The following is a 15,383-nucleotide window of genomic DNA, read 5'->3' as shown; positions in this document are numbered from 1 at the left end:
CGATTGCCAACAAATATACGTCGGAAAATCGTCACAACACCTCAAAAACAGAATCCGAGGTCACAAATCAAACAGTAAATTAAGAGATCCTGACAAATGTGCATTGGCTCAGCATAGCTCAACAAAAGGCCACATTTTTGATTATGACAATGCTTCCGTTGTGACTTGTGAAAAAACTGGCATAAGAGAATCTGGAAAGAAATGGTTCATATTTCTAAAAACATTGACTTTGCGTGTAAAAAACGTACTGATGTACACATCTTTAGCCATCTATATTCTGACATTTTACACATTTAAAATTACGCGGTCTTAACACACTAAACGACTATGACTCTATCTTGTTTTCTCGAGGTTTTTCTTATCTAATCACAACGCCAAGATTTATACTCTCGGCACTCAATTAAAATCGCACTTCCGAAAAAGAAGACACTTCCTCACATAATGGCGAATTAAGAACATCTAGTCTAAAAGTTGTCGCAAAGGGCATAGCCGAATAAGCATGCCAAAAATCCCCCTGCTCGGAATGGATTCTGCAAGTGACCTGCTTGCTATTGATGAATGATTGACCCATCTCAATCTAGCCTTCTACTCCATTTTCCTCAAAGTTATCGCAAAAAAAACGCGATTTTCAGTCTTTTCGCGTTAAATTCGTTATTTTAACTCCGAAAGTTATGAAAAACATCACAAATCTAGCAGACATTTGTACAGATGTCAAGGATTTTTTTCAGATTTTTCGATAGCAAACTCGAGCGTCTAAAAATTCTTGATCATTTAGATTGCTGTTTTTCAGTGGGTTCTAGCAAGTGGCCACTTTCTCTTTTCGACAGTTTGAACGCCTGGTTTTTTGTAATTCTCTGAAATTGTTTCAGATTTTTCCTAAAAGCGTGTCATCGTAAAAAAAATTAAAAACCGATATTTTTCATTCTGTTATGGGCACGACCTCAAGATGATTTTTTCCACATACAGAAATAACACTGGAAACTGTAATTTGTAATCAGTTTGGAAGAACATTTCCGATTTAACGTTAGTTTTCAAGTCTTTGGCCATATTTTTCTGAAAGATAATATATTCCTCACAAGTTGAACTAGTGTATCGATTGTCACTAGCAGCTACTTCCGATCGCAAGTTCTAACGCCGTTTTATATCGATGACTAGATAATATTTCCAACCTTCAGACTATTATTTCCCAAATGAATACCGAAGCCTCATGATGCAGTCTCATGTAAGGTCGGATCGCCGATATCTGTAATAGCGGAACAGATTAGACGGAAAAGTCACCAGAATCCGCGTTCCGGTAAGTTCATTCTGTCGCATTTTTACGGAATGGTGTATCCGTCCGAAATACACATATTATAACATTCTGTTTACGGCGTCGCAGGAGCAGGTAATACATACATACCGGGACAATCTCTTGGAACTAAACATACAATGCGCATGCGCGAGTTTTATCGGCTCCTCGGGTAGGCTGGCCACTCCGAGTTTCAGCTGTCAAACTCTGTTTCTGGCGGTGATGTAGTACAAACGAATTTTTGAGGTTAGAATCTCAAACAGTCGAAATAGTGACTCGGAAAGTTGATGCTAATGCTCTTTGAAAATTGGCTTTATTCGACTGAAATGAGAAATCTGTTTAAATGTTGGGTGCTTGGAAGAAACGCAGCAGGTAGGTAGGGATACTTTATTTGATCACTTTTATTATTTCGAACATTAGAAATAACAATGAAATTTTGTTCCATCAACAGGTGATACGGCCAAAATAGTGACATCTCTAATATTCACTGTTATCTGCCTATTTAATTTATCACTCGTACAAAGATCATCGCCACTTTCAAGCAACTACCCTAGAAAACTCGTACGCTTGGCACAACACTGGTCCAGGAAAATGCCAATTGCATCTGCCAAGCTTGCAACGCTTGGGAATTTCACTGGGCCATCGTTGAATGAGTACTGGGGCCATAAGCACGGCCCAACCGTTGTCAATACATCGGTCAACGATTGTATCATGCCAATGGTTAAGAAACAGTCGAGTCAGCGTTAATAATGTTAATGGGCCAACGCTTGACAATATGGTTGGCCATTAGTTAACCAGCATCGTTTTGAATACCGTTATCACATTATGTCAATCCTCGTGCCGATTGCTGTGGAGAATGTCTGCCGATTATAAAGATGAAAAAAAATTATCCCACAATGCGATAAATTAGATTTTATTTTGGTAACAAGGGATATAACCATTATAATTATCGTTCTCATAATAAATATTTATGGTTAAACAAAGTTTAATATTTAAAGAGAAGTAATGAGCAATGCAACGCCTTAGTGACATGACGGTAAGTAAATGAAAATTGTTTTCGTAATAACGTAAACTTAAAAAAAATCTTTTGGCTTCAATTAAATAATTAATTTAAATTCAACATCTTTTGAAATAAAAATAAAATATTTTTTTCGAGTCTTTTTCTCTTGAGTTTTTTTACCCTGTCACTCTTACGCTTTTAGCACTAATTATCACAAATTCGTCAACTAACATATAAGCTTAAAACAATCTCTGCAATTACTTGAATTAAATAGTTAAACAAAAATAAATATTTGTGGAAGGAAAAGTATTGGGCAACACATTGCAACAAATAAGTAAATGTTTCCGTAATTACGCGAACTTGAAAAAAATTCTCTTAATTTAAATTAATCAATTGAATAAAATTTAAAATTTTTAAAAACAAAAATGAAACTTTTTTTCGAGTGTTTTTTTCTCTTCAGTCGTTTTTTTACTTTGTCACTATAACTGTTATTCATTATTATTGTTAAAATTCTGAAGATTTTGCAGCCGAGGACGAGGAGGATTCTCTATTTCTTCGATACTTGGAACAGAAAGGCGAAGGGCTCGGCCACCATCTCTGTCTCCTGCGCCTGCGAGCCAGCGACTCACGTTCGAAACCAGCGTTTGGATATTGGGCACATCGTTGGCAAATCTTGACAGGAACACATCTGTAAATGTAAAATTGTTAATAGTTGTTAATTCTTGTGTTCTTATGACAATGAATTCAATTGTGAAGTTAGTAGATTGAGAAATCGTTAATTTATTTTTATTTTACCTTTTATTCAAATAAAAACCACAGTTTTTATGAAGGGAAGTTTTCCAGGCTGGTTTTTCGTTTGCCTACTGCATCCGCTGTAGCAAAGTGCACTTCCTTCTCCAAAATTGCTAGTAAAGCTCGATTCAGAGCTGTTCGGAAATTACTATTACCGCTAATCACAAATTGGATCATATTTTTCTAAAAAAAAAAAAATTAAAATAAAAAAAAATTAGAAAAAAATGTATATTGATTGAAAATGGAAACAATCACACATGATAAATGTTCTTGACATGGAAACTATCAATTTTTCCCTATGAAGAAAAATTTTCCGATGTCTAGAATTTGATATATTTAATTTCCAATTTTCAAGTTCCCTCATCTCAACAAGTGTTAATTGAAGTCGAGTTTCGTTTATTTAATATTGTTTATAGCCTTTCGGGCTATATCTGCAAACATATTCCTAGACACATTTTTTTTTACAAATCATTATAAACGAAACACGACTGAATCTAGACGCACTTGGAAAAAATTGATCATTGGAAATTTAATATTTCACATGTTAAACGTCAGCGAATTTTTCTTTACATTTTCTTCATATTTCTTCTTATATAAAATGAAGAACAGAATCTTGAATTTATTACATTTGTTTAATGGTAATTCGTTAAATAGATACCAAAGACTCGCGTTTTTCTGTCGAACATGCCAAAATGTCGTTGAAGGCTTGAAATTCTTCGAGGGTTTTGATGGGCATGGTGACTCTGAGTTGAGCTCGCACATCATTTTCGCCATTGCCATTGTCGACCGTCTCCAGATTGGGACACATGCGGACAGCATGAATTTCAACTCATCGATCTTTTTATCGATGTCGTATTGGAGAGATCTTTTCTGAGATTTGATCACCTTGACGATGCGATCCTCCATTTCCTCCAAAGCAGCGTTGAAATCTTTCAGTATTTCTGTGGACAATATCAATTTATTAATATTATTGATAAGAACTTCTATTAATTTCTAGTCTTGAAGGAGCTTTTTTTTGTCACTGAGAATTTTTAAATACATACTAGTATTATTGTTCGGCTCCGGCACGATCGTGATGTTTGTTGCGTCCTCTGAAAAAAAATTGTAATAAATATGTACTGCAGTAGTGTTAAATTGGATTTTACGAATTGTCGGATGATATCAAACACCAAAATACTTACCAAGGATTAAATTGTTCAGCAAAGTTTCGTCTCCTATGAAAGGGAGAGGTTGCTTTTCTTGGAGAGTTCGACCCATATCTTCTTCGCTGATAATTCGGACCAACTCGTGGATAGCCTGACTTTCCCTATTGTCGATGTCTGTCGAGTTTTTTGGAGGTTCAAGAGTCCTATTAAACCGCCGTAAATCCTGTTCCCAATTCTCTGTAAAAAAAAAATCAAAATACAGAAGGACGAAAATTACAAACAATTGGTGCGTCAAGGGAAATAGCGCTAAGATTCTTAGTTACTTGGCGTCAAGACGCTGCCACGTCTCTAAATAAGATGATTAATTTTTCTCAATCATTATCATTATTTCTTTATTATTAACTATTATATCCGAGACACGCTTCAATCACAAAGCATTGTATATTTTGAGCAAAAAGATTCTCGTTGCGGAGCATCTTGTCACCGACGCCCTGTGATATTGGGCGTCTCTCTTGGTGCAAACACAGTGCAACTATGCTCACGCCAAGGTCTTTATGCATAAGGACTTTGACGCTGATTGCAAAAAAAAATATGAATATATACACTGAAATAGACTTAGACACTTACTCGCTTCGCAGACGATCCTCGCGACTCTGTATATCCCCCAGTTTTTCTCTGGTGACTTCTTTTCGGATGCCCATTTTCTAATTTTGTGGATCGTTCCCTTTTTCGGATAGAAACACTGAATCGTTGACTCTTCTTCGAACAGCCACGACTTGGGAACTACGTCGAAGCTGGGCTCGTCCCCTTCGCACTTTTCCTCAAACTCAATCACCGTAAAATGATATTTTTTTGTGGTTTCAGCCATCCTAAAAGTAAAAAGAAACGAAATTAGCAAAAGAATGACAAGAAAATTAGGAAAGGATGTTTATTAGATCTAGGAGCATAAATTTGTACTCACCTCAAATTTCCTTTCACGCCAGTGATCGCAATTGTGATTGAATATTTTATTTATAACACTCTATTATGAGTCTAAACTTTTTATTTCACTGATTCCTTCGTTTTTCGTTCAGTTTATTACGGATTTTACTGAAAAAATTTATTTCTCGCACTCTGACGACTTCGCACGTGTCGCGAACGCGTCTAACCTCAAATTACCTTCCAGCACGCCGGCGTGGTGATTATGGAATGATTATATTACGCGCGTACACTTATTATTTTCAAGATTCTTTTTGTTTTTTATTAGTTATTATTTACTTTCGATTTTTTATGGATTTTATTGAAAAAATGTAATTATTTCTCGCCCTGTAACGAATTTGCACGTGTTGGGAATTCGCGCGGGCTCTTCGCGTCCGTGTCGAACCTCAAATTACCTCCCGGCACGCCGGCGTGGTGATTATGGAATATTTATCATTACGCGCGTACACTTATTGTTCTTAAGATTGTTTATATTTTTTATTAGTTATTATTTTTTTCGCTCTTGTACGCGTTTTATTCTTGTCGGAAACTTCCGGCACTGTCTTTCGCAAAATTGACGCGGACTCTTCGCGTTTACCGGTACACACATACAACTGGAACGACTCACGCATGTGTAGTACTGGACATCACCGGTGGGTGCACAACTATGCTTCGCCTGTGGGGTATAGATACTCTGTCTCTCTCTAAGCGCTAGAGTGGGAGTAGCGGCGAAGTAGGAGAAAGCCAAGAAGGCGAGAGGGGAACATGGTGACTCTCGCGGGGCAATTACGTGTCGACGCTTAAGCTTTACACATCTCTTGTACTCTTTATATCTTTAATAAATTCCTTTGTTACTATTAACCAAAGTGTTAATTATGTGAGTACACCTTCTCATTGAACACAGCAGGAGTGGGCCTGCTATCAACTAAGTGGACAACTTCACCACCTTCTCCACCCACATTGGTGACCCGACTGTCAAAAAAGCGTGTGTTTAGCAGCGTCAGGCTGGTTCATCGATTCAAAAAATCGACAAAAGTCCAGCCAACATCGTCACACAAAGAAAGACGATTCTCATCTAGTTACCACTCGTTGCTCGCTCTTCTCAACAAAAAGAGAGCAGCTTTTGAGAAAAACTTCTCAACATCGGCATTGGCACAGTGCTTGCCTGCCAGTCTCCTGGATTTCTCCATTCAACATCGGTGTGCGAGAGAGCACGCCCGGTCTGCAAATCGACTTCATCTTCAAGGCGTAAGCGCGCCAAGTCCCGCAGCCGTCATCATCGAGGCACCAGCCGATCAACGTGCTTTTGCAGCCCGTTTCGACGCAGCCAACAGCGTAGTTTTCATCGCAGCATTGCCGTGGTGTCAACGCAATTTTTCTTGGAGGATTTCATCGATTTAACGCCACCAACATCGTCTTCAGCGAGCCAAGGACAGCTCGCATCCTGGACATCGTGAATCAACATCGCTGATCATCTTTGTTTTAAGGTATTTACTGCGTGCGTGCGAATAAAAAAAAATAATCGAGAGCAAAACTCGAACAAACAAGTGTCAGGTTATAACTCGTCGAATTCTCGGGATAAGAGGCATCAATTGTTTACATTAGTGAGCCGCGCGCTTGAACACGTCACGTACACGCAGAGTTAGCTCGAATTTCTTCGCGTAACCGAAAACGTATTTACGTTTAGCGAGAATCGAGAAGCTTTCTTTCGAAAGTCAAAGAGATAAGATATCTTTTTACTTAGAAATCGACTATTTCGATATCTTTGTCACTGACACAATTTAATTTTAAATTAAAAACTTTTTTCTTTGAAAATAAAAAACGTACAACTGAATCTTTTAGTTTTTCATATTGAATCGAAACAAAGTGAATCGATATTTGAACAAATAAGTATATTGTTAAAATTTAGCGCGTTAAAATAAAAATTAAAAACCTAGTTTTTTATCATTTTTGTGAGACGCCTGCGGCGTACCTAGGCTTAGCTAGTTTCATTGTAATACGCTCGTAAGCGTAAGTTAGGTTTTATTTTTCCGTCACAAAAATGGGAGACGCGGCTGCACTTGCTGCGGCACAAGCGCAAATTGCTCAGCTACAAGAGCAGTTAGGTCAGCTTCAAGCGGGGCAGGTACAACAAGAAATTCCTGCACCACGACCGCAAATCGAAGCAACGCGAGTTCCGAAACTTCCGCCGTTCTTTCGAAACGATCCAGCTTACTGGTTCCTACAAATTGAAGCCTCGTTCCGTAACGCGCATATAACGGTTGATAGGACAAAAGCAGATTACGTTTTAGGTGCTCTCGATTATGAGATCGGTCAAACGTGTCGCGACATCGTCACCGATGCTAATATAGCAGATCCGTATGTGAGAATAAAAGAAAGGCTGATTTCAGCGTATTCAGCTTCCTCTGAAGCGCGTTTACGTCAACTGTTAAAAGGACAAGTCCTAACTGATGGAAAGCCATCGTTGATACTTAACAAAATACGTAGTCTCAACGTAGATAACCGGCTTGATGAAACTGCAATCAAATCGATATTTTTAGATCATCTACAGCCAACAATTCGAGGCATATTAGTTACAAACACTTACGAAAGCAACGATGATTTAGCCAAAGCCGCTGATTTGGCTAACGAAATTATGTATAACTCGCCTCAGTTTGTTTCCGCGGCATCAACAGCGCAATCAGTTCCGCAAACGAACGATCTCACAAGTACGCTTGAACAAATTCGCAAAGATTTAACGAATCTCGCGACGAAAGTTAATTCTCTCGAAAAAACGTTTCGCTCAAAAAGTCGCGATCGTGCTCCTTCCAAAAATCGCAATAGCAACAAAGATTTGTGTTGGACACACCTGAAATTCGGAAAGAAGGCGAAATTCTGTCGTGGCACCAACGAAAAGCCATGCAAATGGGTAGACAACCCAGAAAATGGGCAATGACTATCTGCCTCAGAAGTCATTACTCAACAACAACAACTTTCCTCGCGACTTCACGTTTTCGATCAAACGACTGCAGAGACTTTCTTGATCGACACGGGCGCGGAAATATCGCTTTTACCCGCTGGAAACCCAGCTGATAAAAATCCGAATTCTTTTAAACTTTTTGCTGCAAACAACACGAGTATAGATACTTACGGTAACGAATTTCGTACTCTTCACCTCGGAATACGACCGATTACGTGGAACTTTTGCGTTGCAGATGTATCGCATCCAATTATAGGAGCCGATCTTCTAAAACACTATGGCTTACTTCCCGATTTAAAAAACAGTAGGCTCATAGATCCAAAAACAAATGCGTTTACCCGCGATGTTGTTAAAAAAGTTGCAGCATTTTCATTTAACGTTGTTGAAATCGCGGACGTGTACGCTAAAGTTTTGTCTGACTTCCCTGAAATCACAGGCAAAGCAGAACCAAAACCTCTCCCACAAACAGGCGACGATGAGGAGGACATTGTCCACCACATCGTAACCAATGGTAGGCCTGTAGCCGAACGCCTGCGTCGTTTATCGCCGGAAAAATTAAAAATCGCAAAAGCTGATTTTAAACGTCTTTTAAAACTTGGTCATTGTCGTATTTCTGAAAGCAAGTATGCAAGTCCAGTTCACATGACTGTTAAAAAAGACAAGACATGGCGTATCTGCGGCGACTGTCGTAGATTAAATGCAATTACGGAGCCCGATAACTTTTCGGTACCGCATTTGCATGACTTTTCAGCAAATTTACACGGTAAACGCATATTTTCAAAAATTGATTTGTATAAAGCGTACAATCAAATACGTATAGCCGAAAAAGATATCCCAAAAACGGCAGTAATTACACCATTCGGATTATTCGAGTTTACGCGTATGACGTTTGGTTTGAAAAATGCAAGTCAAACGTTTCAACGTCACATTTTTCGTGCTCTTGGCGATTTAGATTTCGTATTTGCTTACATTGATGATATTCTCATCGCCTCCGACAATGCTGAACAGCATGAAGAGCACTTGCGCACAGTTTGTAGTCGACTTAAAGACATAGGCGCGCTCATTAACGTCTCAAAATGCGAATTCGGAAAAGAAGAAATCGAATTTTTGGGACATCTAATTAACAGCAATGGTTGCAAGCCAACCGAAGAGAAAGTTCGTGCTATTCTCGATTTTCCCAAGCCGGAAAATAGATTAGAATTAAGACGCTTCCTCGGGATCGCGAATTTTTATAGACGCAACATCCCACACGCTGCACAGATTCAAGCACCGTTAAATGACTTTCTCAAAGACTCTAAAAAGAACGACAAGCGACCAATTGCTTGGACGCCTGAGTCAGAAAAAGCATTTAACGATGTTAAAAACAGCATTGCAAACGCTATTCTCTTGTTTCATCCTTCAGACGGAGCTGAAACAAGATTAGTCTCTGATGCATCCGACGTCGGTATGGGTGCCGCGTTGGAGCAAAAGATCGACGGCGCGTGGAAACCCCTTGCTTTCTTTTCACGCAAGTTCACGCCAGCGCAACGTAATTACAGCGCATACGATCGAGAACTAACAGCTCTCTTTGAAGCCACCAAGTACTTCAAGTATTTTCTTGATGCTCGGGACTTCACTTTTGTGACAGATCACAAACCACTTACGTTTGCTTTTCAGCAACGTACTGATAAGAAATCGCCTCGTCAAACTCGACAACTTTCGTTTCTTTCGCAATTCTCGACAAAAATTTTGTATTTGCCAGGCCCAGAAATCGTCGTTGCCGATTCTTTATCGCGCGTTGACTCTCTCGCTCTTGCTACTGAATTTAGTTTGCAAGAACTTGCAAAATTGCAAGAAAACGACGAAGAGTTGAAAGAACTTCTGGAATCCACTGAATCTTCCCTTAATCTCAAGCGAATTCAGTGGGGCCCAACACACACGTCACTTCTCTGCGATTTAGCAGGCGAAACGTTAAGACCGGTAATACCGAAAGCTTTACGAAAACAAGTTTTCGATCTTTTCCACACTCAGGCGCACCCGGGTGCAAAGGTAACTGATCGTGTTATCCGCAAACGCTACGTTTGGCCTAAAATGCATAAAGATATCGCAACGTGGTGTAAAGAATGTTTAGAATGTCAGCAGTCGAAAGTTTCACGACATACGCATGTCGCACCCGCTGAATTTGTAGCGCCAGACGGTAGATTTAAACACGTGCATATAGATATTGTAGGACCCTTGCCAATTAGCGATGGCTACAGGTATCTTCTTACCATGATCGATCGTTTTTCGCGGTGGACGGAAGCCGCTCCGCTAAAAGACATAGAAGCTGAAACAGTTTGTCGTGCTTTTATAGATCATTGGATCACTCGTTTTGGAGCGCCAGAAACGGTAACAAGTGACCAGGGCGGCCAATTCGAAGGTCAACTTTTTACTGCACTTATGCAATTATCCGGTTGTAGGAAAATTCGTACGACTCCATATCATCCTGCCGCAAATGGCCTTATCGAGCGCTGGCACAGATGCCTAAAAGCAGCCATAATGTGTCACAAGACAAGCAATTGGACACGCGTTTTGTCCACTGTAATGCTTGGTCTTCGATCAAATGTTCTTGACACTGGCGCGTCACCGGCAGAATACGTTTACGGAACAACACTGCGTATTCCTGGCGAATTCGTTCTCTCTGACGATTTCACGCCGAACCCGCAAATCTTTCTCGAAGAATTCCGCGAGCACATGCGCGCGGTTAAGCCTGTTCCGGTCGAGCATCGCCATAAGAAGCGCATTTTTGTTCACAAAGATTTGAGCACTTGCTCACATGTATGGCTTAGAGTTAATAGTACGATAAAAAAGTCGCTCGAGCACCCGTACACAGGTCCGCACAAAGTTGTTAAACACGTGTCCGATCGAATTTTCGACATTGATGTGAACGGAACAACTCGGAGCGTAAGCATCGAAAATGTAAAACCTGCGTATTTTGTAAGAGAGGATATCGAAAATCTCTTAGTGCCGGAGCAGGTACCTGCTATTCGAACCTACGCGCGCAAACCAAAGGTTAGCTTCGCACCAAATGTAAAATAGAATAACGTAATTTTAAGTTTTCTATTATATTTTTCTATACTTAGATGTAAGAAATCTTGTATAAAACGTAAAGCGTTATATATTGAAAGATTAACATATTTTCTCCACTTGTAATAAATAACAAAGATTGTTTATTGTCGTTAACACTCGGGGGGGAGTATGTGGGGTATAGATACTCTGTCTCTCTCTAAGCGCTAGAGTGGGAGTAGCGGCGAAGTAGGAGAAAGCCAAGAAGGCGAGACGGGAACATGGTGACTCTCGCGGGGCAATTACGTGTCGACGCTTAAGCTTTACACATCTCTTGTACTCTTTATATCTTTAATAAATTCCTTTGTTACTATTAACCAAAGTGTTAATTATGTGAGTACACCTTCTCATTGAACACAGCAGGAGTGGGCCTGCTATCAACTAAGTGGACAACTTCACCACCTTCTCCACCCACACGCCGGCGTGCAACAAGGTTACTGCGTAATCGTTACCGCGAACTTTGAAAAAAATACATTTCGTAACAATTTCTGCGAGTGGTATAGTCAAAGTATCCTTCTGCACCTCGATAATTTGGAATAATCCAAACTTTCTAGATAAATCGGGCTCCTCAAAGAAATCTCCCGTTTGTTTGGTCAAATAACCGGTGGCAAAGTATTCATCGTTGTGAGCGTGTAAAACATTTATAAAAATGATTTGGCCATTACCGAGGAGGAAAACATTATCGGGTGACGAACAGGTAATTATCCAATTTCGTCCGTGTATTGCTTTAATCTGGTCACGTTTTTTTACAACTTTGTTTACGATTTTTTTTTGAATGAGGATGTACTTTTTCCAGCGAATCTATTTCTGCCAGTCTGTTGACAACTTGTGCCAAGGGATTCTTGGGGGTGCGAACAAGTTTTTTCAGCCTTCCCAAGTAGTTTTCTGCCCAGAAAGCTGAAATATCGGTGAGGGGTGATTTGAAATTCTTTACATCCTCTGCTATATGAATCAGATTATGAACATTCATAATCTGAGAGTCAATGCCATACAGTGTGGGCATGAATTGTGTAAATTGTTGTAGAAGCGTGTTTGCGTAGTCTGCAAATTTGACAGCACATTCTTCGTTACAGAGTATTCTGCATGAGACCACCAGAAGAAGAAAATGCTTGTACTGGTTTTCTGGGAGAATATTCGAAAAAACTACAGCTCCACAGTACAAAAGGCAGAAACGATACTGCGTAGCTTTCCACCGCGCCACTTCGTCTGTATTATATACTTTGCGCTGAAATTCTGAAGGGATATTTTTCTCAAACGAAGCCATCAAATCTTTGAGACGATGCAGTTGTGATTTTCTTATCCGGTAAGGGCTACTTCGACGAATCCACTTATCAAGAAGTAATTTCATGATGCCCAAATATAAAAGATGCATGGAGTCTAGTGGCATAGATTTAATAATGTTAAATCTTGGCAGTAAAAGCAGTGGAGAACACAAACCAGGCAAATGATGATTAGGACCTTCTTTCAGGCGGAATGAGCGCTGAGTTCTTTTTGCACAATCAAGCTCAGGGTAGACTCTTCTTTTATTGATGTTGAGACATTTTACCGTGCACCGTTCACAGGCATGAAACCCACCGTGACTTTTGGAGCATCTTATCCATGATCGAGCTGGTGAAACACAGATTATCGCCTCAACTCGAAATTTATTTTTTTTCCCCTCGATGATTGCTCCATGGGAGTAGTGTATATACGCCGGTTCTGGACCACGCTCCCCTTCCCCCTTCCCCCCACCCCCCATCCGCGGCGGTACCCCCCCCGTTCCCCCCTATCCCCCCCCCCAATCCGTGGCGGCCCCCGCCAACCCGCGGCGGTATCCCCCGCCCCCCCCCCCCCTGCTGATCATTTTTCGCGGTTTGCCGCAAGATGGCTATTTTCAAAGGATTTGACACACACACACACACACACACACAAAATAATTCCTGTCGAGTCTTGTTTTCCGCCGAACGTCATAAACGTAGGTATTCGGGGCAAGGGCTGTGGGCCCCGATTTTTTATACCTGCACCGGCCACTACCTGCTTTTTGTTGACCGATTTCCATTACATGCTTGGGAAACTATACATTGCTACTTTACTCACAGCATTTGCGCAGATTTTTATACTTAGGTGGGCATCCATCGTAGGCGGCGTTGGGTTCGTGGAGAGGGTGAGGGGGAGAGGGTGAAAACCTGCTCCAACACGCTTTTAGGCAAGATGCAGCTGCGGAAGCGGGTCACTTCAAACGAGCAATCAAACCCAAAAATTTGGGGATGGGGGGATGGGTAAAGGCTGGGCCCACTCGTCTCTGACGCCATTTTTCCCTCCGAGATGCGCAGAACGCAGTGCGCACCGCATCTCTGACGTCATTTTTCCCTCCGATATGCGCAGAACGCAGTGCGCACCGTTCCCGAATTCTTGCGATCTATCGGCCTATATAAGCTCAACGCATCCGATGCAGACTCGTCAGCCTTCCACATACCATCCGTCAGTATATAATCGAGCGCAACATTCCCACTCCTCAACATGGCGATGATCCTAGACGTGCAATGTTTTATCGGTCATAACATGAAGTTTGTACCCAAGGAAGTCGCAGTCATGAATGTAAACGGGTCGGGTCTGGATTACATCATTTTCAAACCGCCCTATGATTTGGCAAGCTTACCACTTGAATGTAGAGCTACCAATGTATGGTTGACACGCAATCACCACGGAATATCATGGAATGCGGGAAACAAATCTCACGAGGATGTGACGAAGATTGTGAGAAAAATGGTTGGAAATGCGTGTTACGTATACGTCAAAGGGGCGGAGAAAAAAGCATGGCTGTCGGAGATCGTCGATGGTACAACGAGGGTTATTAATATGGAAGATTTGCATGTCATACCCCCTGCAATGGAAAAATTGAGGTATATGGAAGCGGCACCGTGGCATGACGTGAACCATGGATACTCTCCAGCGAATAACCTCCAGCAAGCAGCAGCGCCAGGCTCAATTTGGTATGATGACAACTCTGAATACATCCCGGCATACAATTGCGCCTTTGAAAATGTGCAGCGACTGAGGAGTTGGTATTCGAAGGAGTGTACCAGCTCCCTCGAGAAATCCTTCCGTCTGTAAAAAGAATTGGACGGTTTAAGGGGAATGATGTCCGAGGATATAGCTTTTTTACCAGAAGAATTTATTCGCACGTTCGCATCAAACTCCATCAATGATGCGTGGGATAAACTACCGGAGAATATGAAAATGGACTACGTCATCACAAGTTTCCGCAGATGTAGCGTACATTACACACCAGGACCCGATGGCGATATCGTGGATGGACCGAATCCTCTAATTAAAGACTGTCTAGGTTGCAATCGTGTGTATAGATAATATGGACAATATTTACCAAAATAACAATAGAATTTATTACAATATACATATACAATTATATTCGGGTTTATATGTAGAATATTCAATAGAAATAATCTCAATTATATCATAGCTTTTACATAGAATTAAAAAAATTTACTATTCGATAAAATTATAATCTAGAAATAGGATACATTACAAATATATATCTTTATAACTTTCACCCATTCTCGTCATACAAAATGTAAATGTTATGAATTTTTGTTGAGAATATATAAATTTGAACAACTGGTGAATTTGAAAAATTAACGACGGAGCCAGGAATCGAATCTGGAATCTAGCGATGCTTTACCGGAGATTTACTCCACTAGACCACCTAGCCGCCCTGACTCTGTTGTCATTAATTTCTCTCATAACCAGTGAGTTCAAATTTGTTTTCATGTGCCCGATTTGTATGAGTAAGAATTTCTTCTCTGCATGCACGATGTAAGGAGACTGTAGTGTGTAGATGTTTATGTTTACCCTTTTCAATCCTTTGCTTCCGATGAGAAGCCCGTAAGACGGCAATGCCGTCTAATAAATGAGATGCGGGTGTGCAAATCATTAATCTACGAGAGAATTTTGTTGAGAATATGTAAATTTGAACAACTGGTGAATTTGAAAAATTAACGACGGATTAACGAAAACAAATTTGAACTCACTGGTTATGAGAGAAATTAATGACAACAGAGTCAGGGCGGCTAGGTGGTCTAGTGGAGTAAGTCTCCGGTAAAGCATCGCTAGATTTCAGGTTCGATTCCTGGCTCCGTCGTTAATTTTTCAAATTCACCA

General features: G+C 40.5%; 1 protein-coding gene across 1 annotated transcript; it reads right to left on the bottom strand.

Moving 5' to 3' along the window:
• Nucleotides 1–2,771: 2,771 nt before the first annotated feature.
• LOC124293958 lies at nucleotides 2,772–6,634 on the bottom strand. Its single transcript, XM_046737039.1, has 7 exons — nucleotides 6,594–6,634; nucleotides 4,853–5,094; nucleotides 4,262–4,462; nucleotides 4,124–4,171; nucleotides 3,739–4,021; nucleotides 3,084–3,214; nucleotides 2,772–2,976 (listed from the first exon to the last, which is right to left on the bottom strand). The coding sequence occupies exons 1-6, from the start codon at nucleotides 6,632–6,634 to the stop codon at nucleotides 3,091–3,093; spliced, it is 939 nt and encodes a 312-aa protein (XP_046592995.1). The 3' UTR covers nucleotides 2,772–2,976; nucleotides 3,084–3,090.
• Between the last annotated feature and the right edge of the window lie 8,749 nt (nucleotides 6,635–15,383).

The sequence above is a fragment of the Neodiprion lecontei genome, chromosome 4 (genome assembly GCF_021901455.1).
Source record: "Neodiprion lecontei isolate iyNeoLeco1 chromosome 4, iyNeoLeco1.1, whole genome shotgun sequence".
Classification (NCBI taxonomy): domain Eukaryota; kingdom Metazoa; phylum Arthropoda; class Insecta; order Hymenoptera; family Diprionidae; genus Neodiprion; species Neodiprion lecontei.
The sequence above is the reverse complement of the archived record's forward strand: the minus strand, read 5'-3'. Positions and strand labels throughout refer to the sequence as shown.

Excerpts from the sequence above, each read along its gene's own strand:
- LOC124293958 (XM_046737039.1), bottom strand. The coding sequence starts at position 6,634 with ATGTCCAGGATGCGAGCTGTCCTTGGCTCGCTGAAGACGAT. Across the intron at positions 4,463-4,852 it reads GAGGATCGTCTGCGAAGCGA|AGAATTGGGAACAGGATTTA; the intron begins GTAAGTGTCTAA and ends TTTTTTTTACAG. Across the intron at positions 3,215-3,738 it reads CAGAAAAACGCGAGTCTTTG|CTCTGAATCGAGCTTTACTA; the intron begins GTATCTATTTAA and ends ATTTCCGAACAG.